General features: G+C 40.4%; 3 protein-coding genes across 3 annotated transcripts; 1 reads left to right on the plus strand and 2 right to left on the minus strand.

Annotated features, from left to right (window-relative positions):
• The first annotated feature begins 843 nt into the window (after positions 1 to 843).
• On the plus strand, positions 844 to 13855 carry LOC108412780 (uncharacterized protein KIAA0895-like). Its single transcript, XM_017684983.2, has 7 exons — positions 844 to 1072; positions 4381 to 5196; positions 6015 to 6158; positions 7564 to 7696; positions 9091 to 9396; positions 10412 to 10509; positions 10873 to 13855. Exons 2-7 carry the CDS (start codon positions 4456 to 4458, stop codon positions 11032 to 11034), a joined length of 1584 nt encoding a protein of 527 aa, XP_017540472.1. The 5' UTR covers positions 844 to 1072; positions 4381 to 4455; the 3' UTR covers positions 11035 to 13855.
• A 1698-nt stretch (positions 13856 to 15553) lies between these two features.
• csnk2a2a (casein kinase 2, alpha prime polypeptide a) lies at positions 15554 to 19715 on the minus strand. The gene is made up of 12 exons (XM_017684985.2): positions 18579 to 19715; positions 18312 to 18423; positions 18128 to 18229; positions 17903 to 17953; positions 17596 to 17655; positions 17427 to 17510; positions 17229 to 17339; positions 17026 to 17127; positions 16833 to 16933; positions 16543 to 16691; positions 16183 to 16270; positions 15554 to 16093 (listed from the first exon to the last, which is right to left on the minus strand). The coding sequence occupies exons 1-11, from the start codon at positions 18686 to 18688 to the stop codon at positions 16197 to 16199; spliced, it is 1056 nt and encodes a 351-aa protein (XP_017540474.1). The 5' UTR covers positions 18689 to 19715; the 3' UTR covers positions 15554 to 16093; positions 16183 to 16196.
• Positions 19716 to 20424: 709 nt separating this feature from the next.
• Positions 20425 to 25717, minus strand: LOC108412779 (zinc finger protein 319). Its single transcript, XM_017684982.2, has 2 exons — positions 25316 to 25717; positions 20425 to 24464 (listed from the first exon to the last, which is right to left on the minus strand). The coding sequence occupies exon 2, from the start codon at positions 24285 to 24287 to the stop codon at positions 22515 to 22517; it is 1773 nt and encodes a 590-aa protein (XP_017540471.1). The 5' UTR covers positions 24288 to 24464; positions 25316 to 25717; the 3' UTR covers positions 20425 to 22514.
• Between the last annotated feature and the right edge of the window lie 2086 nt (positions 25718 to 27803).

Consider the following 27803-nt stretch of genomic DNA (forward strand, 5'->3'; position numbering starts at 1 on the left):
TTCAGAATTTTGTGCTCATGATAATTTTAGGTCTCCGGTCTGCAGAACATCATCACTTAACCCGTTTTTCGTCCATAACACAGCTAGAGGACGCCATTTAATACCTACCTGTTGAAAAAAGTCATGGAACCCATTAAAAGTGTCTGTCGGTTCCTGGTGGTTTTCATTAGTCGCTAATGGTGTTGTGGGTTGATATCGCAGTGTAAGGGATTCAAATGACTCAACATACAGTTCTTCGTTTCCTAATGGTCTATAACGGCAACCATCAAGCCAATTCCCGTTAGGAAGTAAAACCATCTGGTTTTATTCCTAACGGCCCTCATCTTCAGCGAGGCTTTCATGAGTTTCAGCAGTAGCCTGTTTGTTTTTTTCTGCGAATGAACCCGACATTGTTTTACCGTCGTGGTTTGTTTTTGAAAGTTTCCATATTAAACTACATTATAATTGGTCTGACAGCGTTAGTGCACAGTCAGGGTTACTCTTGTTGTCCAGCAGTACGTGGTTCGCTGTTTTTCCCTCATAAAGCCAACAAGATCCCTCGCGTGTCGGAGCGGCGCTGACGGCGTTAACAGGCTGGCGGTGCAGGTCAGGCAGGTCTGTAGACTGACCCTCAGATTGGCTAATGCAGAAAATGACGGACAGCTCGTTCTAATCTGCGGTTGGTCAATGCAAAATGTGATTGACGGCCAAAGTGTGATTGACGGCTCCCGCCCCCCAGTTCCCTCCCCTTTAGGGCTCCGGTCTGCACCATTCCCCGTCTCAAAAAATCAGGGAAACATGAGGTGGGCGGAGGGGTCCGTGCGTGCTCACGCAGGATGCACGCGCCGTCCGTACGCGCTTGTGTCATGGCTGCGCCAGCGCGTCATTTGTTCCAGCGCAGTCACCGGCGCGCACGGGGCTCGACGCGCTCCTCCCAAATCCCGGACGACTCCGTTATCTGCCCCGTTATAGTCCTCCATAACGGAACTTCAGCCGCCGCGACCGAGAGCGTTCCCGGAATGTGACGCCGACTGAACAAAGACCGAAAGCCCGTTCAGCCCGTTCATTCGCCGCAGCAAGAAAAGCCTGAATGGTATGTTGTGTAGCGACTCCACAGGACCGAGAATTCAGTCTCACTGTTCTTTCTTTCTTTCCTTCTTCTGTTCAGTCAGTGAGCCGCTTCATTCAAACCGAGAGCCACGCCATTAATCTCGTGAATTCTGGAAGCATTTAGTTGTTGTTTACTGTACCGACAATTAAAAGCGTTGGCCTTTATTTGGTGCTTTATCATACTGGTAACTCACTCAGTAGTCTGGACCTATGGACCTAGACTCTCATGCTGTAGCCTACTTGTAGAAATACGCACACACGCATTGTTAACAATAACTTCGGGCTTTTTCATTCTGCCCAGAAGTCAAATCACTTATCAAAAATGTTTGCTCCTTAGTATTTAGTCCTTAGATGCTCAGAGCATCATGGAAACCTGTACTGAACCCTCGTTAGATTAAATGTGGCGTTTGAATTCCTTACTGAGGATGTGGGAAGAGAATATGAGTTTGTTTCATTGCAGATCTCTCTCTAAAAAAAGGCCACACATTCCTTGAATTCTTTCAGACTGACCAATTTATTAGGGATTAGGATTGATTAAGTGTAACGCAGTGCATGAAACGCAATACAATCACTGTGCGCACTCTTCAAAGGTTCTTTCGTAAAGACGATGGTTCTTTGTAGAACCATGAGTTCTATGCAGAACCATTTCATGCTTGAATGGTTCTTTGCATGGTGATTTGGTTCTTCATATTGATGGAGATTGTGTTGTATGTGGTTCTGTATAGAAGCTTTTTGAAAATAGTTCTTTATAGCACCAAAAAAGTCCTGGTACTGTTAGTATCAAGCGTGGTATAACAGAAGAACCCTTTTTGGTGCTATATAGAACCATGTGTTAGATAGATAGATAGATAGATAGATAGATAGATAGATAGATAGATAGATAGATAGACAGACAGACAGACAGACAGACAGACAGACAGACAGACAGACAGACAGAAAGAAAGAAAGAACTTTATTGATCCCGGAGGGAAATTACGGTAAGACCTATAACTGCACATAAACTTACATAAACTATGCAGAAATACAAAATATACATAAATCTAGACATAAATTAAAGTACAAAAGAAATAAAATAAAGTATAAAAGTATATCTATTTACATATTTACATGGCATATGAGACAGATTCGCTTTGTTTACAAGACAGCAGGCACTGAGTGGTGTGAGGTAAACTAAAAGCACATATTATAGACATGACTAACTGAGTTGCATCAAAATTGTAGTGTACAATAAAGAGCACAGTGAAAAGTGTCGTTACAGTAATAGTATTCATCAAGTGATGTGGTTCAGTACAGTTCAGACAGCAGGAGATCAGTACCGTCTCTGCAGTCGGTAAGAAAGATCTCACACGGCGCTCTTTGTGTGTTGTTTAGAGAATAATGTTCAACACATTCTCCATCAATCTGAGGAACCATTTCACCTTGCAAAGAACCCTTTAAATGAGTTTCTAAACATAACCATTGCATTTACTGAAGAACCCTTGAAGAAGCATCTTTTTTAAGTGTGTAGTTTTTCATAGTAATTTTAAAAAGTGGTTGTAATGTAGGGGTGGGCAATATGACAATATTTTATTGTTATGATATATCACATGCTTTTCTGAGCATATTGTGGATATTATCAATACCAACTAAGTGCATGTTTCATTAAAATAATTTAAAAGTTTAATTGGATTTAGTGCAGTGCAGTTGGTAAAACACTGAATAAAATACTGGTTGTAGATATTTGTAAAATTGAATATCATAATACTTGTCCTGTAACGTGAAAATGTCTTGAAGTATCATGAAATTATATTTTTGCCATATCGTTCTTCTGTTCCACCTTATCAAATGTCAGAAAATGAAATATTGCGATACAAATCATGCATCGTAAAAAAGTTTGGAAAGTATCTTGATATATTTTTGCCCACCCCTATTAGGGCTACATGACAATATCGCAATTATATCAGGAGGAATTTAGCTGCATTTGTAACCATGCGTGTTATATTTCTCTGCAGTGACAATCCAGGTGGATCTAGACACAGTTTCCACATTTTATGAATGTTTAAGAATTGGCATCAGTTTTTAAATGGGCAGATATGTTCACAAAATATAACGGGCATTATCGTCGGCTTGATTGTTTGTATGTGTGACTCACGTTTCAGACTTAGTCTTGAAATGTGACCAGAACGTTAGAAGAAGACTGTTACCATGTGGTTAACATAACTCATAGTTAGTGTAGAAAGTCTGGATGCAGTGATTGTGAATATTTATGGAAGATTTTGATTTCTTTACAACCATAGTTGTAAAGAAATAAGCAACCAAATAAGCAAGTGTGCTTATTCCAGGTTTGGCCAATTGTGCATTCCTAATATAAAGCTCTCATGAATCAAATCTGGTGATTTAGAACAAGAAACTTGATGCCAGTATTTAAAGCCAGTGTGAAATATGTGCTAACACACCTGTGATACACAGTTATGAGCACACACATCAACTGAATTCTGTATTAATGCACTGAAATGTTAGAAAGTGATAGGTGGCGCCAGGTATGAGCTATGTTAGAATATGTTAAACATACCCTACATAAGGGCCTGGTTTTGTTTAAACTGAGGGATGTGACCAAAAACTAAAAAGTTGACAAAACTACTGGAGTGTATAATGAAGGTCTACTGAAAGTTTTTTATTCTTAAGTTCTAGATATATATTTTATGCTTTTGTAGTTAGTTAAAGTGTACATGACTGCCATGACTGGGTTTTGGCTCAGTTTACCTCAGTAGCTCTTCAAAGCTGTTGCTGTCCATCACGTCCTTCTTTATAATATTTTTTTTTATTTCTTTCATCACTATACATCATGTTTTCTCTTGGATAACATGGGTGAAAAAGTTGTCTGTCCTATTACTTGCAGATGTTTGCTTTTGTGGTAGTACATCATGGTAGTTGTGCTCTCATTATCTCGAAAAGTGCTCAACACCAATTTGCATCCTTCAATTTTATAGGCCTTTTTAGTGGAACCAGAAACCTATTGCGCTCTTGTACAGTCACAAGCATTCTTCTCTGCTTGATTTCCATGAATTGTCAAATTCTGCAATGGGGAACTCCAGTACTGGAGGGATTCTTGCATAATGTGGTGATTTTCCAGCTCAAGCACGCTTGACTCAACTCATCAGTGAATTACCATGGATAGGTAAGGTGCTACAGCTGGGAAATCATCAAACGGTGTGGCCCTCAGTTCCCACTTGGTCTCGCTGGTGCATACTAATTAGTTCTTATGAAATAATTTTGGTTTTTAATCCGATGTGTCACATTTTTTTCTGTCAGCTCTCAAAGTGGTGCAGCATCTGTTCTTTGGCGGACAGGTGTGCAGTGTGGCTTGACTGAGGCGTGCTTGCTGCGATGGTGCTGGATCTGGGGGAGAACTGTATGGAGCGGGCTGATGGGGAGGGCATGGCCACTACTGGCGCAGACGTTCAGGAGTCAGAGCCCATTTTGGAAAAACCCAAACCTGTCCGGGCCAGAGCCAGAACCAGCAGCATCACCCAGAGGGACAGACTGCTGCACAATGGGCCTCAAATTCAGACTTGTACATCCACCCTTGGCAATACGAAGTTGGAGCAAAGGGCGAGGTGTGCAGTGGGAGGAAACAGCAGAGGAGCTGAGCCATCAGATGGACCCCGAAGGCCCCTGAGCCTGGAGATCAAACCCCAGCGCCTTAGAGTCAATCATCATCAGCCTGACAGGAAGGTTGTTCAGCCACCATGGCGTTGTGGTGCGCCCTCTCCTCCGGTACGAAGCCTGACAAGCCCCAGCCTTGGCCCTGGAGGCTGGATGCGCCGCAGCGAGAGCACTTGCACAATGAATGCCACTGCACCGCCTAGAGCAGGAAAAGGACGAATGCGACCAGCGACTTCCTTGCCGCACATCGCCAGGGGAATCGGGGCCACTCCACTTCCGACACCTTCTACCCCACGTGGACCCTGCCTGCTGGTAGCTCTGCGCCCCACAAATCTCGAGCAGGAGCGCCAAACCTTTTTCCAGTCGGACTATAAGTATGAGCCTCAGTTTGAGTACACGTCCCCAGAGCCCAGCAGCGTGCTTGAAAAGTATAAGGAAGGCTCAGGTCTCTTTCTTTCCCAGGTATGTGTATGTAGTAATTGCACATAAGACTCTGCTGTTATTTACAGCATCATTTAAAATTGTGGTGACACCACTGAAAAAATTTTTTAGTGTTTAAAATGATTCTGATATGATTGCCATGTAAAGCTTCACAAGTTCCAAGTAATAAGTAGTAAAAAAGCTAATTTCAAGGGAGAAACGACATTGTAGACAACATATTATAAATAGATAATAAAAGCATTTTGTATAAAATACAAAACTTGTTTATATAGTTTAAGTCTACAGTACTGAGAAAAAAGTCCACCCTTCATTTTCTTTTTTCATATTTCCAGTCAAAATGGCCATTACGTGCAAGTTATTCATCTGTCAATGTCAAGAAAAGGCCGAAAACATAAATTTAACATAAAAATCAGTGGATTTTTTAAAAGATCTGAAGCAAGAGTTGTGCTCAGTTTTACTCTTTATCAGTTTTGGTGGTCACCAAGTTTTGTAGGTGTTTGTTAGGATTTCTCAGATTTTCTCCGTACCTTTTAATCAGATTTTGAACTCCAGTTTTGGAAACTCCTATTTTTTATCACCTACTTTCCTATTCATTATGCAAGTTGATTGTTTTTTTATCAATTCTTTTCCAGAATATTTCCTGAAAAAAATACATCTTGTACTTAATGGCTTTTGACTGTAGAATAAATACATTTAGACTGGTCTCTGGCTTTCATGCAGTACTACATATTGTAAACACTGTTATTCTGTATAAAACAACAGTTTTTAAAATACCATGTGATTCTAGACTTTCGAACAATGGTGTACCTTCTAAATTATGTGCCCATCACTTCCTCCAGGCAGTTGGTATAATGGAGTGTGTATTGAGGAAGTTTGGTACTTACGAGAACTTTGAAGAAGTTACAGGAGGAAGTGTGCTGCCAAAAAGCAGAGTGTGGTCAACAGCGCGCAAGTACTTACAAAAAGAGGGCTGTGTGGGAGAGGTATGTGTGTTTCTGCTTCTGTTTTGTGTGTATGAATGCAATAAATATATTCAGTGTCAAAGGTTTTAGGACCCATCATGTGAGTGTTTTAGGACCATCAAATGAATGTTTAAACTAATTATTGTTAAGAATATGTTACATTAGGAATAGGTCACTATCATGAAAAAGGATAAAAAATAATAACTGATGTATCTAGAACCTATTAATGAGAGACTAATTAAACAGTCGAAACACTTGTGGTATGCATAGACGGTACACACTGTACACTGTTTTGAAAATGTGCTCAGCTACTTGTATATTCAAGTCTACTGAGATGCTGAGTTGGTTAATGAAGAACTGGTTTTGTGTGTGTTACACTCCTCTTTACACTCACACTTTGACTTTAATACTTTAAAAAGTTATAGGACTGAGAGAGAGAAGTGGAACAACAAGGCTAGAATAGATAGATAGATAGATAGATAGATAGATAGATAGATAGATAGATAGATAGATAGATAGATAGATAGATAGATAGATAGATAGATAGATAGATAGATAGATTGATTGATTGATTGATTGATTGATAGATTGTTACAATATCTGATTGTGTATATAATCAAAAAGCATGTCCCAGCTACATTTTTATCACAAAGATTTGATAGGTAATTTAATTCAGTGTAGCACTGTATATGTTGAATGTAAATCATTAAATGTTTTTGCTAGAATATTTTTCCTACTTATCATACAAAGTGAAAATCATGTTTTGTATCGTAAAGTTTTGCTATATCACCCACCTCTATGTTAGAGTAAGACTATGTAAAATGTATCCTGTTGCACCGTCCAGGCACCGGACAGCGGAGCTCAAACTCTCCACTCAAAACCTGGACATTTATTAACCTACTTAGATATACAGACATAGAACTACACATTTAGATGTAGAAACATTTTTGGCGGTAAATAAATCTGCCTACCACTAAACTAGCCATGTAGTCATTGCTAACCATCTAGCATTAGTCTTTTGAATGCAGGGGAGCTAAAGTCTGCGGTAGCTGGCAGTGTTTTAAATTACCCCAGGAGGTCTGCTGAGTTTACCTCACTTTTAAACATCCTCAACAGTCTTGAACATTAAGCAGAAAGTGGTGCTGCTCCATCTGCTACAGTAAAGAAAGATGAAGGATGCTGACTGTGTACGGACCGCATTTTTGATGAAGTGTAAAGATTTAAAAATATGGATTTAAGTCAAAGATTATCTTTGCTTAAGACATACCTGTTAAAAATAATATAGTTAAAAATATGGATTTGGTCAAAAGTAACAACCAAAGGCAAAGCAAATTATACTCCACCACACACACATAGATTTGTGCCTGTGTTTATTTCATCACAAATGAATTTAAATGTTTTAATTGTTGTTGGTCTTCATTGTAAGGTGGTGGTGTGTCTGTCTGACGAGCTGCTGTCCCAGGCTGTGATGACGGTGGAGAGCTGTAGGCCAACACTAACAATCAACTTGTCTGGAGCAAGGCAACACTGGCTAGAAGGGATGCTGAGACATGAGATTGGTATGACCCAAACCTTTCCACTACTATTTGGAGTACATCTACTAAAGAAAGGCTTCCCAATTCCAGTACTGAGGACCTAAGACTAGACATTTTTGTGTTTTTCTTCATGTAGCACACTTGATTCAACTCATTAATTTAACAAGCCTGTCATGTATTATGAATTATGATTACAATAAACAATTCTTGTTTATTGTAATCATAATTTATTATACTTGTTCATTGTCTGGCAATGTACTATGTTATTTATAAGCTAGGCATAACAGTTGGCTGTTAATGGCTTTTAAACAATTGCTGCATTTATATATATTGAGATGTATACTGAGTTCAGTGTTCACAACGTAAAATCCCCATTTTTTTAAAGTAATTTAAAAATTACTTTTACACCTCATTGGTTGTGCCTTTCTGCACTTTGTGTTTCAAAACAACAGATGGCTAAGAAAAACTCCCTGGACGAAGATTATGAGCTCAGCACTGGACTAATCAGTTTCTCTGTTCAGTTGACTCTTAGTTTAGAGCTTACACAAATTAGCTTAATCTTATTTTGCTTAAACTAAGTTTGACAGTTTGTGTAAAATGCCTTTATAACCATGCAATTAGCATTTGACTATATGACTTTCTGCCAGTGTATTTGTATACGGGAGGATACTAACTAGATAAGAAGGTGGCAGAAATGTTGTTAGTTATGGTCTTTCTTCTGAATGTCATGTATTCCTTATTTCATATTTCTTTTTCGTAACTTGCAACCTGTACAATTTCGTTAGAAACTGTTTTGAAATTATATACTAAGTAAGGAGTTATATTGCAGGTGAAATACTAAAAAATAAATGCAGGGAGTATCAGATAAAGGACAAAGCACAGATAGATTTTAACTTTAATAAGTTCTAGAAGCAAACAATTTATAGCATTTATATTCAAAGCTAAACCATGTGAGATTTGGGGATTTGAAGACATCTCTGGTAGTAATGTGTAAATACACAAATAGAAGAACATTTTATATTTATATTATTATATATACATTTTAGGGATTTTTCAACCTCTACAGTGAATTATATTATCAAAACATTCAGGAATCTGGAACAATCTCTGTGTGTGAAAATAAAGCCCAAAAAACTATATATATATATATATAAAGAGTCTGTCGTGGTATGTTGGTTAGTGAGTCACATGCTGCCTTTTAGACACATCTTTTTCAGGAAGGTCAATGAGGTGATGTAGGACAGTGGTAAAAAGGCCCCTGTCCTAACTTTTTTGAACATGTTGTAGGCGTCATAATGGGCATAACATTACAAAAACATAGTTTAAGTTTACAGGTATAGACACAAAATGTATCATGTTGTCAAGTCCTAAGGCAATATGCATGGTTCTTGCTGATCTGTTATAACTCCCATTTTCAGGTACACATTACTTACGGGGTGTGAATAACAGTATGCAGCCATGGGCCACTGCTGTTGGAAGGAAGCAATTTGGACTAAAGCCAGCCAATCCTACAGAGGAGGGGCTGGCCAGCCTTCACAGTGTGTTGTTGCGGAAACAGCCATTCTTGTGGCGAGCTGCTCTTCTGTACTACACTGTGTACCACGCGGCCAACATGAGCTTCAGCCAGCTTTTCAGCCATATTGCTCGCTTTGTCCAGGATCCTGCTGTACGCTGGGAGTACTGCCTCCGTGCCAAACGGGGACAAACAGATACCTCTAAACCAGGTATACAAACACAGAACATGGTCTGTGTCTATAAAACTCCATGCTTGTTCCAATGCTTTGTCTAAGGCTGTCACTGTCAGTGATGGGTAATCGAGTCCATACAATAAATACCAAACAAGAGAAATTAACCTAGAGGGGCATTAAACCATTAAGATTTAAACAGTCATTCAGAGTGGTTTGATATGAAACGTACCCATGATATGTGTGATGGGAACCAGATGTCTGAACTGTTAAGTGCCTCTAAAAGCTCCCTCACATAACCTATAAGAACTCAAATATTGCCGTTGTCGAAAGAAATCCTTGTATTTCCATTTTTGTTGTTTTTCAGTTTTTGCCATAATTTGAAAATATCTGTTTCCCTTTACAAGTGTGTGAACATTTTATGTTAAATGGACCTAAACAAATGGCCCAAGATGACGTGGAAAAAAGTCTGGTTCCACTGACTTCCAACAACAGCGATATAAGGTTCTACATATAAGCTTCACTGGTTGTTTTGGAGCGTAAATAAATTGGCTATATTTGTGTTCTTGACCCCTGGATCTGGTCATTACCACTGTAAAGAAATCAGTTGGCAAGTTTCTCAACAATGAACCATTTTATATCAGACCACTCTGAGTGTCTTTGTTTACATCTTAACAACTAAATTATGCAACAATTTTTAAAACATCTATGTTTATATTTTATTATTTTATTTTGCACATTATATCTGTAGAATTCACTTTTAACTGAATTGCAACAAACCATCCATAGCCTATTTAAAGATTTCAGAATACTTAAATGGAAAGTGATGAACAGAAAAGCTTTTAGAATAAACTGTATATACAAAACACCATGTGGAAAAATGTTTAGAAATGGGAGCCCATCACCCTCTGTTTCTTATTGTTAAAACTCAGCATTTTCATTGTACAATGGATTTCTGTTTCTATTGTTAATTATTATTACTACTGTTAATTATTATAATTTATTGTAATTGGCAGCCCTGGTTGTGTCCTAATCATGGTATTGTGTCCTGTAGGCTGCTTCAGTAAAGATCAGGTTTACCTTGATGGAATCCTTAGGATTTTACGCCACAGGAGAAACATAGATTTCAAGATGTTAACCTCACTGGGAAAGGTAGGTCCAGTTTACGTTAATGCAGTGCGTTATCTATTCCTGAAATGCAAAAATAATTAACACAACAGCTGCACTTGTATATTATTTTATTGTATTGCACTGTAGATTGTAGTTTATTGTATTGCATTGCATTGAATGGCACAGAGTTCTGTGCTCAACTCTGTTCATTTTTCTCTCAGTATCTACAGTGACTTTTTGTTTCTAGCAGTATTTGAGCTCAGGACTGTCTTTTCTCTAAGCTATCGGTAACTAGCAAAGATACTTTCTCTAGATAGACAAAGCACTTCTTGTAAGTCACTCTGGATAAGAGCGTCTGCTAAATGCTGTAAATGTAAATGAAAACAACAGAAATCTCATGTGTAGGTGTCCTATGAGGATGTGCAGAGACTTCGTCCTTTCGCAGTTCTCCACAAAACGAAGATTCCTCACTTCATGCGAGACCAAGAACGTTACCTGCAGCAACTTGACCACATTGTTACAGTGAACGAACTGAATGACGCTGAGCTGCAAGAATTGATCCCGTGAAACTTCGGGTAGCTGGCTGTTTTGGAGAAAGGAGTCCGATTTGAACGTCTGTTCCATTGATTTTATAAACACATTAATCACATCAAAACTGAATTGTTCTGGACAACAAAAAAAAAACGTTTTATTTTGTGCCTGGATTATAATCAGCAGTCGAGTATCACACATAAAAATATCATGCCAGTACCATATCCACACATCTGACAGTTATGTTGAATGGAAGGTCGTTTTGGTAGTTTTTTCATGTTAATATCACCTTCGTGTTAAGTCTTCGTTAAAGCTTTTTAAGTGCCAGTAAGTAAACACTTTATTTGAAGGCTGCCTACATAGACTTCAAAGCAGATGCATAAGTATTAATGTATTTATAAAGCAATGCTTGAATACTTATGAACGGCTTTTGCCAGTAATTGCAAGATGACATAAGACATAAGGGCCCTTCAGCTAAAATGATGTGTATTTTTCGCATTTCTTACTGTTATGAAGCATCATTCACAAGCAATCAAACTAGGTTAGGACCTTGTAAGTCCTGTTTGTTACAAGGTGTAGTCACCATGGATCGGACTTTTTGTTCAAACACATCCCACAGATGCTCAATTAGACTTTGGTCTGGGGAATTTGGAGGCCAGGGCAACACCCTGAACTCTTCATCATGGTTCCTCAAACCATGCCTGAACAATGTGAGTAGTGTGGCGGGATACTGAAAGATTACCATTGGAATACCATTGCTGTGAAAGGGGTGTAATTAGTCCACAGCAATGTTTGTGTAGGTAGCACAGTGTCAAGTTGACATCCATGTGAATGCCCAGACCCAGCAGAACGTTGCACAGAGCATCACACTCCTTCTGCCATCTTGTCTTCCTCCCACATTGCATCCTGGTGCCATCACTTGCTCAGGTTAATGGTCCACATGATGTAAAAGAAAATGGGACTCATCAGACCAGGTCTTCTTCTTCCATTGCTACAAGGTCCACTTCTGATGCACGCCCATTGTAGGCACTTTCGAGAGTTGACAGGGGTTGGCATAGGCGCTCTAACCAGTCTGCAGCTACACAGCCTCATTCGTATCAGATTGCGATGCACTGTGTGTTGTGACATATTCCGCTTGTAGCCGTCGTTGTGACTGGCCACAGTAACCCATCTCTCAGCCCAGACCAAATAGGATGGCCTTCTTTGCCCTTGTTCATCAATGAGCCTTGGGTGCCGAACACCATTGCCGATGGTTTCTGCTTCTTCATTAAGTATTCACCACAACTGAACTGGGGCATGCCACAAACCTTGCCATTTTGGTGACACTTCAAATCGTCGCTATAATATTGTGTCTCGTCAGTCGTTCAGGTTTTCACTTCTGCTCATTAATCCCACATCCAAAGTCGACTGTGAGAACCAGCTGTTTGCTTACCATCTGATATATCCCAGACCTTCACATGCACCACAAGATTATTCACTTCATCTGTGAGTGGTCATGTTTTTGCTCTTAGCATATATTCCTATACAGAAATATGTAGTGATATATGGTGTAACTAGGCCTCTGTCTTATGTTACATTACTTGATGCCACAAATATTACATTATAACAGTGGAATAAATTGGGGGTATTAGTTGTCCATACTGGCATTAGTTTTGATTACTGGCATAAGCTGTTCATAAATACTCTAGTACTGATTTATAAATATGTTATTATGTGCACGTGTATGTAGGTAGCCTTCACATGGTGTTACCAAATATGTTTACAAATAGGGAGATCATCAATTTCTCAGAACCCTATACTTTTATCACGCGTTTGGATACTCATATGGTCTGAAACCATATTTACATAAACAGAAAAATTATATGCATATAATAGCCTGATTATTAGAGGCTAAAGGAGGATCAAAGGTATCTTAACTGCTTTGGCAAGGCTTTTCTTTTTATATTTTGGTTCTCATAATATTTAAGCGAAAATTGTCACTGACAAGCCAGAAGTATTAAGCACTGATTTACATATCTCTGGCCACAATGTATTTGTAAACACTTCTTTCCCCACTTGTGATCACCGCCAACAGAGCACTGCATTTAGTGTAGTTCCTGTGATGCTGTTTTAGAACACTGCTAGTGCTTTTTAAACCACTGTAAGTATATAAGTATTTATGCAAGTATTTATTCTTATTTATTTACCTCTCGTATTCATAATGAAAACTGAATGTTTTTGGTTTTAGCTTTATAAAACTCCATTAGTGGAGTATGTCGTTGTACGCCTTAGTATTACAAAAGGACACCAAGGATGTTCAACAAAAAGCCCCAAGGAAAGTGTCCAGATGGCCACACGAACTATGATTGTTCAAATAGTATAAAAAAAAAACCCACCACCAAGTGCAATTGACTTTTGACCGTATTGAGACACTATTTTATATTATTTAAGGACCTAGAAGAGGCAATTAGATATAGTTAAATAAGGATAGACAACAAGACTGTTCTTTTTGGAGCACCCTTGGTGGACTTCATTACCCGCTGTAATGTGACGTGACCACCCGTGTAGGCCAGTTACCACTGCAACCTCTGCTCTCTATGCCTGTACAGAACAGCCAAAACTGGCCGGTCGCCTGCAGCTCCCTAAGTGTTGTACATTTCTAACGGGAGAATGATGGACTCAGGAAGAGATATGGGGAGGTGATGTGGATGTGCCTTAGATGGGTTGAGAACTCATCTGTAGTGGCTGTTTGTAAAATGCTTGAATTTACATATACAATTCTGTAGTAGTCATCTTCTATACTGCACGAATATTGCACAGTTCATGTTCCTCAAATAATTGGAAATCTTCAGTTATTAAAAGTGGTATACTAAAGTCACCATGGTTGTCTTTTGTTTGAGATAATGATAGTAATATTTGAGTTTGTTGAGCAAGCACAAAGAACACAAAGTCCATCTGTTTCTCTGCATACTTTGTTAGCCCCATTTTACCCTGTTCTTCAGTGGTAAGGACCCCAAGGACCCTCACAGAACAGGTGCTATTTCCATGGTGGATCATTATCAGCACTGCAGTAACACTGACGTGGTCTTGGTGTGTTACTGTGTGTTGTGCTGGTGCGAGTGCATCAGACACAGCAGTGCTGCTGGAGTTTTCAAACACTGTCCACTCACTGTCCACTCTATTAGACACTCCTACCTTGTCAGTCCACCTTGTAGATATAAAGGCAGAGACGATAGCTCTGACTGCTAGTCTAGTCTTTCATCAGTGGTCACAGGATGCTGCCGACTGGATATTTTTGGTCGGTGGACTATTCTCAGTCCAGCAGCAACACTGAGGTGTTTAAAACTCCAGCAGCACTGCTGTGTCCCAGCGCAACACACACTAAAACACCACCACCACATCAGGTTTACCATAATGCTAGGAATGATCCACCACCCAAATAGTTCATGCTCTGTGAGGGTCCTTGGGGGTCCTGACCACTGAAGAACAGGGTAAGAGGGTGTAACAAAGTATGTAGAGAAACAGATGGACTACAGTCTGTTATTGCAGAACTACAAAGTGCACCTATAAAGTAAGTGGAGCTGATAAAATGGACAATGAACATAGAAACAGAGGTGGTCATAATGTTATCTCCACCTCAGTCTTAAAAGCTGGTTGCATTTTCTGCTTCTCAGGATCCAAGTAATCCCGAACACATTCAGTGATGTTGAGGTCTGGACTCTGGGGTGTTCAGCCCATCATTCTGAAAACAACAGTGTCGTTTGATTTGCCCCTATTTCTCAAAGATGAAAGCGTTAAATACTGCTTATCTGATGGTGACACTTTTGGGATCTATCAGGTCTTGCATAGTTGCTAGAGTCCCATAAACATGTTTCATTCCCACTTATTTTCCTTCTTTTTTCCCCTTGCTTATGAAACTGGATTATCTTGTGTCTAATGTCCTCAGAAACATATCCTGAATAATGAATAACCCCTGCTTAATTGCCATTCTGACTGGACATTTTACTAATGAAGGGTGTTGACTTTTGCACAGTTCTGTCTGTGTGTCATTTTATGGCCCAAAATAAAATTACTGGTCTATTTTCAGACATTTATTTTTATCTATGTATTTCACTACTAAATAGTTCCTTAAGGCACATTATTGTTTTCAGCATATTTCTAAAAACAAATGTGAATCATGCCAAATCATACTGAATCAAAGTGAAATTTGATATTTTATGATGCACAAAATTGTTTGCACCCCTTTTTACACCCCTACTTCACATGGTCTTGTTCCAATATAACCAAAAAGGCAGTATATTACCCTTCATCAGACAGGAATCACCTTGCTTATGTAAAATGATCATTAAACGTCCCAATGTAAGCAACATTACTGACTCTAATACTGTCTAGCTGGGCAGTACGCTAACTTTGGCTTTGACAACGAAAATTCCTTTTAGATCAAGGACTAAGCTTAATTTAGGTCCCAGAAAGCAGTCAGGTTTATCAGTGGTAGCACAGCTGTCCTTAATATTTAAAGCATCCACAACACCGCCAGTGATGGAGGAGGTTAAAAATACACACTCACATACCAAACTGGTTAAAAATTATTATCTCTTGTTTAATATATCATATTTTCAATAGATTGCAGAAAAGCCGCCATACCCAATAATACTATAATTTAGAATCTGCGCTCATTACAGCAGGGCAAGTCACTGACCAACATAATCTTCCACATAACGCAACCTGGATCCTGAGCCCACATCAGTCATATAGAGCCTGAGAGTCACAGGGAAAGAGCAAGCATTCTTTCCCAACCACAATATTGTTTAACTTATATTTAAATGTTTTTCCTTCTTTTTTTTAATTTTTTTATTTTTTAATTTTTTTTTAAAGAGAGATGTTCAACTTAAAACAAGTAGAGAAGGGGGACATACAGAATACCAGTTTTTGGTATCTGGGTAACTGTGGCAAGCAGCACTAATACAAAGTGAATGAAGGAGAGGGAACTGGCCAGCCCATTGTGTGTCCATTCTGTACATATCTCGTGTTGTTAAATGACTTCTTGCTCCAGTAAAGTGAAGCTTTACACCTGAAACGCAGGGTCTCTGCCAAACACTGAGGTAAAAAGGTTTTCCTGTGAAAGACAAAAACACAAGGCAGAATGTAAAACATTAATATTTCTTCATCAAACATTATTGCCGTTGGTTATAAACAGTGTATTACCTGCTTTTAGCTCATCATGTTGCAGTCGAGCTACTTATTGCCAGAGTGCCATCTGAGTTAGAGAGAGACTGTCCTTTCAGCACAGGATCTACAGAGAAACCAGACCATATGCAAGTGCCATGAGACCAGGCTTATTCTGATTTTTGGGAAAATGAGTAAAAGGAGAACTGCATGCTATTAATACTGACAAAAGGCTACATAATACACTACAAACAACATACTAACCTATGTTTACATCACGGCATAAAGGTGCTAAAGCTGAAATACACTGCCTACGTTCTTGATACCAAGTGTTTACAGAAAATTTGAGAGGATGTAATCCAGTCAAGCATAAAATGTTAAAGAACTCCTCTAACTCACAGAAGTAGGGGTGTTCCATGGCCTCTTGGGCAGTCAGTCTCTGCTGATGGTCATAACGCAGCAGCTTATCCAGCAGGTCTAGAGCCTCAGGGCTCACCAAGTGTTGATTCTCCGGCTGAACAAAGTGCTCCCATCGCTTTCGCGTTTGTCTGAAGGGATTGATGAATGAAAAATGAATGATGAATTACTTGATGATACAAGTTCAAAGACGACACTAGTTGTAATTCAAAACATATATGCCATACAAGAAAACTGCATACAGAACATTTGACTAGTTAACTAAAACTCACTGTCCAAGCAGGTCTTTGAAGCGTGTGTCCAGTTCAATGTGGTATTTATTAAGGTAGCTGTAAAGCTCTTCGGTCCCAAGAACCTTAGCAATACGAACAAGCTGCAACAACAACAACATTTTCAGTCACTACTCTCCACAAAAACAATCCTTTAGAAATATTAGGGCAAGCAACCATTATCTTATGATATTACCTGGTCATAATTGTCCTGGCCATGGAAAAAGGGCTCCTTCTGGAAAATCATACTGGCCAGCATGCAGCCTAAGCTCCACATGTCTAAACTATAATCATACATCTGCAAAGCAAGTGGGAAATTCAACTGGTAAGCCAACAAGTATCGGGAACAATACAACTAAATAAATGTATTTTTTGTACAGTACTGTAGAAACACTACACCTGATAATCAACCAGCAGCTCTGGTCCCTTGTACGATCTTGAAGCCACCCTTACATTATATTCCTGTGCAGGATGATAGAACTCCGCAAGGCCCCAATCTATCAGACGCAACTAAAGGAAGGCACACAAAGAAAATGTGTTAGGTTACATTTTACTACCAGTTGAAAATACACCTGAAAATATTAAAATATCAGTTACCTTTCTCATTTGGTGATCTATCATGACATTATGTGGCTTCACATCCCGATGCATGATCCCCATGCTATGAGAGTAATCCAAAGCCTGTAGAGGAATCATATACAGGCATGTAATAGAGAAAAACAACAACACTGATTCTGAGAGTCAAATGGTAATGTAATACTCTTACCTTTAGAAGTTCATACAAGTAGAAACGAATATCAAAATCTGTTAATCTCTGGTAGAGATCCTACAAGAAAAAGAACGTAAGGTAAGTCAACTACATCTTCACCCAACAAACTGTATAGTAAACCATAGTATCTGTATATTGTTAATGGAACATTGGTGTAACAAAACAGGCTCTAGCCTGTAATCTGGGAATCTTACAGAATATTATGACTTTCCTTACAACGTCAACATATAGTGAACTGTAGTGCTCAGTTTATACATTTCAAGGGCTAAACATGATGACAGCTGTCTAATGGTGATACTCGTACCTTGAAATCTGTGTTGTTGATGCACTCAAAGACAAGGGCTGGTGTTCTAGACTGCATAAAGTACAGACAACATTCATCAACATACAATCAAAACACCAACTGAAAAGTAAAACCAGATGTGCCACTGTTTTGCTCAAAACACGCTTGTCTGCATCTTGCATTGCACCAACATTTGATCTGAGCCTTGCAAGCCACTCAGAAACTGTGCAATGCCTCATAACCTACCACAGGATCCTTCACTGTGTCCACAAGGCGAATTATGTTGGTTCCTCCCCTTAAGTTTTCCAGGATTTTGATCTCACGCTTGATCTTCTTTTTCTTTACAGGCTGGAGAAGCAAAGGCATGGAAAAATGAAGCTATACACACTAAATGTACCTTGTTTACGTGCTGAATAAACTCACACCTCACCTTGAGTATTTTGACTACAACCCTGTCATTGCTGTTGATGTTGATGGCTTCGAACACTTCGCTGTACTTGCCTCTTCCAAGCTTACGAACAAGCTGATAGTCATCCTGATTGCTGAATGAGAAAAGAGAGAGAATGAGACAACTGGACACTTGAACCAAATGGGTCAAATACACATACAATTAAAAATGTGTGTGTATATGAATATATATATATATATGAATATATGTATATGAATATATATATAAAATGAACATATATACATATACCTCCAACTAGGCACATGTGCTTCATAATCCCAATAATCCTTGCTCTTCAAAGTGTTGACATCAGCATACACCCGTGCTTTGCTGGCCGCCGGACCAGGCATGGCGGGCATGGGCGGTAGAGCTGTTCCCCCCCCACCGACCACAGCACTCCCAACGCAAACCTGCAAAGCTGAGCGTTTCTTCTCTTGGGTTTTGCAGCAGCAGCAGGCTGGTTCAGAGCAGGAATTCACCACAGATTTGTCCAGTAAAGGCCGGCTGCAATGCAGCGGGGACCATGACCTCTCTTTAACGCTCGCAACGGTGAAGCGGTGCACGAATCTGATTAAAAACAGCCTGTTTGTCCGCTGACAGAGCGCCAGTTTATTAACGTTCAGTCAGTAACGTTGGGGTTTCGCTATAAGGCGACGTAGCATGGCTTGGAAACCAACCAGCTACGCGATAAACAGACGTTAACAGCTAGCTGACTGACATAAACATGGGTAAACGCAACATCTGTGAGGCTAGTTGCTCAGCCTAAAGCACAGATAACTGGTTAATACAATGAGTTAGAGCTTACCGTAATACGGTGAGTGGATTCAGATTGGCCCCGTCTAGTTAGCGTGTGAGTAACGTAAACGCTAACGTTAAAGCTGGCTAGCCAGCTAAGAAAAAAACTGTAATGGCGCTTGCCTACTACATACGCAAAGAGACATTGGCTAGCCGAACAGGATGGTCTGGTTTTTCGATGCACGGTTGCTAGCTAGCTACATTTACTACCGATGGCTGTGAGCATGGTAACAGTTCGGACCTCACTAGCTAACCCCTCCACTTTTACGGACACCTTCAATAGCCTGCTGCAGGTTTGCTCTATTCGTCTCGTCAGCGACGTCTATCGTCAACCAGCCAACCTAACTGACTGACGACGATACTGAGGTGTTATTTTCGCAGAGGGCCTCCACTTTTTACGCTCCGGTTTGCCCCTACTATTTCGAAACACACCCAGTTTGTCCCGAGTCAAAATATTAGCCCCCACGGCTGGGGGAATAACCCCAATATTCCACCTCAAGGGGCATACGGCTCCCCTGAGCTAACTATGTTAGCCTCGTCTGTTTCAGCTGCACAAGCAAAGGCTCCGTTGATGGACAAACTGGGCAGCGGAAGCGCTCGATGCATTTCCAGATCGTTAGCTTTCCAAAGGAAAAGCACGAGTAGAGAGGTTATCACAGGCTGGTTTTAGCTTTTAACACGGGATTTCAACCCCTTAGAGCGATGAAATGTTGTCAGTACTAGTTTAAATGGTCAACTTCACTAATGATTAAGTTTTTAGCTCCCATTTAGCTGCCATGTTCAATTCGTTTCAATGGTACATTTTTATTAGGATCATTTTAGCATGTTGTGGTAACTAATTTTTCACAAGCAGTATAAAAATTTGACATGCTCAGATTCCAATAGATGTTAAAAATCTTACTAGTGAAAACTGAAGTGCTACATATGCATGTTTTTTTTTCAGTTGTAAAGAACGTTCATGAATTTGACGCAATTCCCACCTTAGCATAAAATTTCACTCAGGCTAATAAAAACCACTCCGTTCATCACAAAAAGCGACGATTGCTAACCAAAGTTGTACAAAAATATCATTCATAAGTTCAGTTTTGACATGTTAGATTTAAATTTTACACGTTAAATGTCATTTTTACTAATATTAAACTCATTCAAATCGAATTTCTCATATAAACACGGTGGGTTAAACGCTTAAATTGCTCTCCATACAAAATTCTCTGGAGGCGTTCAGTTACTGAAATCGAGTAACTATGGGTGGCCCTAAAAATGTCAGTATTTATAATAAAAAGTGATTCACAAATTCATCATGTGTCTTTACAAACATTTATTGGTTAATGCCATGTAACCTAAGGTCACAATACACTTGTGTGAAGACTTGTGCATGGATAGGGATTTTTTTTTGTTTTTGACATATAGGGCATTTACAAACTTCAGTCCTTCCACCATCTTCAAAACAGGTACATCTTAAGGGAGTTGGGTGAGCAAAGAATAGGGATGGTTGTACTGAAGGGACGGTCAGAGGCTGTGTCCCCTTTGGTTATCCATTACATTCAAAGTTATTAAAACTAGCAATGGACTGTGAGCTTTAATGAAGAAAAAAATAATTATGGGAGTCAACAAATTTGCATTTCATACATACTCATGTTCATACAACAGACTGCGTCTATACAGACTGCTTGTCTAATTTTGGTGTGTAATTAATCCTAATAATTACGGTCAACAACCAAATATATTAAGGTGCAATTCTTTCTAAATTTAGACCTTTCTTAACAAACTACTCTGTAGTATTATTTAACACAAACAAGGTGCATTTGAATATTTGTTGACCAAATTGTTTAGCAATGGGACACAAATAAAATTTTAATGGAATGTTGCCCACCAACCACTCTTCAAAGGCATGGTGATTCATAGGAATAGGTTCATCAACTAAATCTCGTGTAGGATGCAAACAAATAAATGGTGTTGCTTATAAAAGGGAAATAATCATACTAGATTCACCGTAACAGAGTAATACCTGTCCTCAGAGAGGAATGATCACTAACACACAGTTTACAGTATGGTGCAGATACACAGACACTAAATTCTACCACTGTACTCAAGTCATAGCATTACAAAACATCCATTTCTGAACAATATTGCAGATAGTAGAGCATTGATGAGCAGTAACACAACCTTCTCTTTGATTTTTTTCTTCTCCACACAGTAGTACTTAATGATTGTGACAGACATGCTGTTACTGGGCCGCTTAAAAGTAAAAGTGTTACTGTAAACTGTATGCATACCAGTGTATTAGTGTTACTGGTAATTGTTTAAACTCCCATGATAGCTACAGGGATGAAATCACCACTTATGCTGATCACATACAATTCCGACACTTCCGAAGTAACGAACCGCTTCTTACGTTGCCTAAAAGAGAACATACAATTATGCACCAGTGACAGTTTACAACATAAAATATTAACATACAAATATTAGGTTATTCATGCATGCACGTACCCTGTTACATCATGGGTTAGGCATTGGGAGTTATACGTTACAGATACATAGTCACTATACTGAGCAGGTTGCCTTATATACAAGAACTATGGCTGGTAAGAAGCATGAGGTTGTACAGGATCAAAAGGCAACCAGTTTGTCCATAACAGGCCCCCCCGATAATTTGTTCCAGCCAGTAAAATCCAATTTGAAAAAGTGTCTCATGTACTTTTAGTCAGCCTTGGAGATGACAGCACTGGGCCAAAGTCTAACAGACTGATGGAATTAAGTTCAGTGATACTGCAATAGTGAAAAACAGAATGCGCCACAAACACTTGCAACAGCACAAACAGAATTTTAGATATATTTGTGTCTCTTATTCCGAAGATTATACTTAACATATAATCAAGTCATTTTGACCTATTTAATTCCATGATCTAGAATCATCTTCTACTTTACACCGTCCACAACTTTTTTTTTTGTTTGTTTTCTTTTGTTTGTTATTTTACTGTATATTCCACCTAAGTGTAGCATGTGTAGTTACAATGATAGGCAGGAGTCCTTACCATGTAAGGATGTGTCACTAATGTAGAAAAAAAGTTGTTCAAACCATTATGATGACTTGAACATTACTGTGCTGCAGCTTTGTGATTATGTTCTTATCCAGGTTAAGCTTTTTAAGGCCTGGCTGGAAGAGAGAATACTGGTTGTATTGTTAAATGCATACACTTGAGGAAAGGAGAGAAAAAAAAAAAAAAAAAAAAAGCTATCACCAGTCTTGTATTTTGTACTTGTGTCAAATGAAAATCCATTGTAGCAGAATTAGCATACTAGCAAGTATCATATTTCTAAGGTAAGCACTATCTATACGTGGCTTCAAGAACAGATTGAGAAGCTAGTTGTACGCAGGGTTTTGAGGTGCTACTGTATGCAAGGCGCTACTGGATAGCCCCCTCCTTCTGCAGTGTGCTGAACCGTGTGCTCTTGTAGAGCCCCCAGCTCCCCAAAGCACTCGCCACACCAGACACACTTAAACTGTGCCTCGCGTGAATGGACAATGCCGTGTTTGGCCAGGTGCTCCCGCTGCTTGAATCCCTTGTCACAGGTAGGGCACTTAAAAGGTTTCTCCCCCGTGTGGACACGCCGATGTCTCTGGAGCTCAGAAGAATATTTGAAGCGCCTCTCGCAGTCCGAGCACTTCATCGGCTTCTCGCGGGCCGGATCGCAGCGGTGCTGCACAAAATCAGATGAAGATTGAAAGCGGCGGCCACATAAGGAGCATTTGAGTGGCTTCTCGGTGCAGTGGGAGTTCTGGTGCCGCTGGAGCGTCGATGACTTTTTATAACCCTTCCCACACACGTCACATTTGTATGGCTTCTCGACAGCATTGGAACTGGAGCTGGACTCTCCGCACTTGTGCCTCAGCAACTCACCAGACTGTCTGAACCCCTTCTGGCAAGCTGCACACTTGAACAAGCTCTCAATACCATGGACATGCTGGTGGTACAGAAGGTGAGAAGGCTGAAGGAAGCCCTTGTCACATTGGTTACACTTGAAGGGCCGGTCAGCGGGGTTCTTATGCGTGCGACGATGGCGCACAAGTGCGTACTGCTGCTTGAAACTCATCTGGCACTCCTCACATTGGAAGGGCCTGTCCTCAGAATGTGTGCGCTCATGCTGCCGTAGGTCCGACGGACGTTTGAAGCTCTTGCCGCATGTGGCACAGCGGAATGGCCGCTCGCCTGCCGGCTGGCACTGGTGGTGGAGCAGTTCAGATGACTCCTTGAAGTGAAGCTCACAAAGGTTGCACTTGAACAGGTGCTCACCGGAGTGAGCGTACATGTGCCGCACAAGGTGCTGCCGATGCTTGAAGGTCTTCTCACAGACTGCACATTTGTAAGGACGGTCGGCACTGTGGGTACGCTGGTGGTGTGCCAGGTGAGACGCCTGGCTGAAACTCTTCTCACAGGTGTTGCACTTGTAGGGTTTCTCGCCCGTGTGCACCCGCTCGTGGCGAGAGAGTTCGGACAGGTGGCGGAAAGCTTTGGAGCAGACTGAACACTTGTAGGGCCTGTCAGAACCCTGGAAAGCAGTGGAGGAAGAGGAGCCCATAGCTGCTCCGCTACTGGAGGACTCTCCAGTGGACGCCTGTTGTGGGTTAGAAGAGGATGAACCAGGCCTGTAGGTTTTCTCACAAATGGAGCATTTCATGGGGTTGTTGCCATTCGTGTGCTCATTGTGATGTTGTGCCAAAGAGGTGAGAAGCGAGAATCCCATTTTGCACACCCCACAGACGAAGGGTTTCTGTTCTACCTGGACACACTGATGCTCTAGCAGGTCAGTGGCCTGATTGAATATCTTCATGCACTGGGTGCACTGAAAAGAGCGGTCCTGGCTCACCATGCACTGATGCTCATGCGGGTTTGCCAGATGTGAAATATCATGACCACAGGCTCCGCACTTATGACCGCCCTCACTCCCGACTTGTAGGGAGGGCTGTTGGGCTGGTACAGGGTGCTGCTGGGCATGCTGACCATGCTGGGTCTGCTGTAAGGCAGGGTCAGCGGGCAGGACGATGCCATACACAGCACTGCCAAGAGGATTTTCAGCCCCTTGGAGGAGGGGATGAGCAACAGGAGGGGGGGCCACTGCATGCTGCTGCTGCCATGCCTCGGTCATCCTTCCGCTGTACATGTATGGATTCACAACAGATACACAATAGGACTGTGGGCAGTTGTGGTAGGCAGTTCACAAGAAACGTGAAGAACTGTCCTGTGGGCGTGGTGTTGTTTTTTTTAAATAGAGTATCACTCCAGTTACATTATACGAAGTCCCACAGAAGCTCACACCATGTGTATTGCAGTTGTGTGCCTGCCAAGACAGAGATAGCAGAAGTTTACTTCAAAGTGCCATAAATATTTTTTCTACGTTCTGGAGTTTTATGCACTTGCTTGCATTATTTGTTGCAGATATATTGATCTAACTTGCATTTTATGCACAACACTGTCAAGTGAAATATTTCAACTTTTTTTTTTATTAAAAAAAAAAATTAAAAAAATTAAAAAAAAAACAGACACGCCTGGCATTTACAAATACACTGCATATAATAGTCCGGTCAGAAACAGCACACATAATGTCAATACCATTGCACATAATGGAATATTAGTTCAGGTAATGAAAATATAGGGTCTTAAATAGCTGTTAGCCACTGTAGCCTACAGGAAAATAGGTGAAATTAGTTTTTTTTGTTTTATCCTCCTAGCCTTAGCCGTTGCATTGCCCAAAATAACGAAAACAACGTCGATATAGCCACCAGTGTGATACATATCTGCATTCGCTTGCAAAGTGCTGATTAAACTCACAAATTAGCATTTTTCGCAGTTTCTGAACGCCAACTTAAGCTAACCTAGCTTCCTAGCAATGTTGGGCTAGCTTTTTTACTAACTAGCTCGGCTAATGCCCTTCCTCCCGCCGTCTGGACAACGACTAGCGTCGGCAAACTGCACAAATTGAGGGAGGAAGACGCAAAAAATAGCGAGGTCTAGCTCGAAGCATTCACAAAGCCTCGCACAATGGCATCCCGATAACAGAAATGGCCAGAGCTATGGCAGCTCCGTCCCTCCACTGTGTGGCTACACCGCAGCTAAGTACACCCATAGCAGGCAACCCTTTCGCAAACATGTCGTTAGCTGTTTTTTCTCCGTGGCGCCTCGATTCAGTACCTTAGTTTTCGGCGTGGTCCAACAAAATTAAGACGACGTTGCTTGAGGGAAGAAAAGAATCGGACGATACCTTGCCGGTGGGGTACAGAAGGCCCAAATAAATGTGACGCATCGGACCTCTGTGTGCAGCCCCCCCGAGCAAGGCTGCCACCCAAATCATATGGGCGGATTCAAAGCGAAGGGGGAAAATAACTGGATCCGATTTCCCAAAAAATAACACCAAGTGTTCTTTTGATACTGACTTTCCTCAGGCATATAGTCGAAGGACGCATTACTAATAGCTGCACATACGCACAGTCAGTATATAATGTAATTAAGCCAGCGTGGTTAAAATAGAAAACGTCGGAAACTCGTAAACTGACCAGGTTTTAATAGCTAACATGCCCACAACAGAACTGCAGGGCCGTTCTCTGAATACACGAACGAAACGACACGCAGTTGAACGCAGTTTAAAATAAATACAGTTAAACATTTGGCACTCAGCTGAAATCTGACTCTGGCTGCGGTGTCGCAGAATAAGACATCCACTTTCCTTTCTCTCTTTTTTTTTCCTTCTTTCTTATTAAATAACCCCCAGTTTATTATTGCTAGTTGCTACTGATATTATAGTATAAAGTTGCAGAGAACTGTAGAAAATTACCATGCAATTCACAATAACATTTTTTTTTCAAAATATTAAAACCATAAACTATTTTAAAACATGATTTGCAATGCACAGCCAGTGACATGCAAATCTGTCAAATAGTGATATGTATAGCCTGCTTGTATGATCAGTTTGAGAAAACTATGGCAACGTACAGGGATCAGCCATAACATTAAAACTCTGTTTTAATTAAAACGAACTGTTTTACACTCATTGCCCATTTTATCAGCTCCTTTTACCATATAGGAGCCCTTAGTAGTCCATCTGTTTCTCTGCATATTTTGTTAACCCACTTTCTCTATGTTCTTCAATATTTTGGTTCTCATAATATTTAAGTGAAAATTGTCACTGACAAGCCAGAAGTATTAAGCACTGATTTACATATCTCTGGCCACAATGTATTTGTAAACACTTCTTTCCCCACTTGTGATCACCGCCAACAGAGCACTGCATTTAGTGTAGTTCCTGTTATGCTGTTTTAGAACACTGCTAGTGCTTTTTAAACCACTGTAAGTATATAAGTATTTATGCAAGTATTTATTCTTATTTATTTACCTCTCGTATTCATAATGAAAACTGAATGTTCTTGGTTTTAGCTTTATAAAACTCCATTAGCGGAGTATGTCGTTGTACGCCTTAGTATTACAAAAGGACACCAAGGATGTTCAACAAAAAGCCCCAAGGAAAGTGTCCAGATGGCCACACGAACTATGATTGTTCAAATAGTATAAAAAAGAAACACCACCACCAAGTGCAATTGACATTTGACCGTATTGAGACACTATTTTATATTATTTAAGGACCTAGAAGAGGCAATTAGATATAGTTAAATAAGGATAGACAACAAGACTGTTCTTTTTGGAGCACCCTTGGTGGACTTCATTACCCGCTGTAATGTGACGTGACCACCCGTGTAGGCCAGTTACCACTGCAACCTCTGCTCTCTATGCCTGTACAGAACAGCCAAAACTGGCCGGTCGCCTGCAGCTCCCTAAGTGTTGTACATTTCTAACGGGAGAATGATGGACTCAGGAAGAGATATGGGGAGGTGATGTGGATGTGCCTTAGATGGGTTGAGAACTCATCTGTAGTGGCTGTTTGTAAAATGCTTGAATTTACATATACAATTCTGTAGTAGTCATCTTCTATACTGCATGAATATTGCACAGTTCATGTTCCTCAAATAATTGGAAATCTTCAGTTATTAAAAGTGGTATACTAAAGTCACCATGGTTGTCTTTTGTTTGAGATAATGATAGTAATATTTGAGTTTGTTGAGCAAGCACAAAGAACACAAAGTCCATCTGTTTCTCTGCATACTTTATTAACCCACTTTCTCTATGTTCTTCAATGACCAGGGCCCCCACAGGACCACCACAGAGCAGGTATTATTTGGATGGTGGATCATTCTCACCACTGCAGTGACACTAACATGGCAGGGTGTTAGTGTGTGTTGCACTGGTATGAGCAGATTAGACACAGCCGTGCTGCTGGAGATGTAAAGTCAGAGACGATAGCTCATCTACTGCTGCTGCACAGTGCACAGTTGTGTTGCTCATCCTCTAGTCCTTCATTGGTGGTCACAGGACCCTGCCCACAGGACGCTGTTGGCTGGATATTTTTGGTTGGTGGACTATTCTCAGTCCAGCAGTGACACTGAGGTGTTTTAAAAACTCCAGCACTGTTGTGTCTGGTCCACTCATACCAGCACAACACACACTAACACACCATCACCACGTCAGTGTTACTTTAGTGCTGAGGATGACCCCCCACCCAAATAATACCTGCTATGTTGGGGTCCTGTTGGGGTCCTGACTATTGAAGAATACAGTGAAAGTGGGCTAA

This window comes from Pygocentrus nattereri, chromosome 15 (assembly GCF_015220715.1).
Source record: "Pygocentrus nattereri isolate fPygNat1 chromosome 15, fPygNat1.pri, whole genome shotgun sequence".
Taxonomy (NCBI): Eukaryota; Metazoa; Chordata; class Actinopteri; order Characiformes; family Serrasalmidae; genus Pygocentrus; species Pygocentrus nattereri.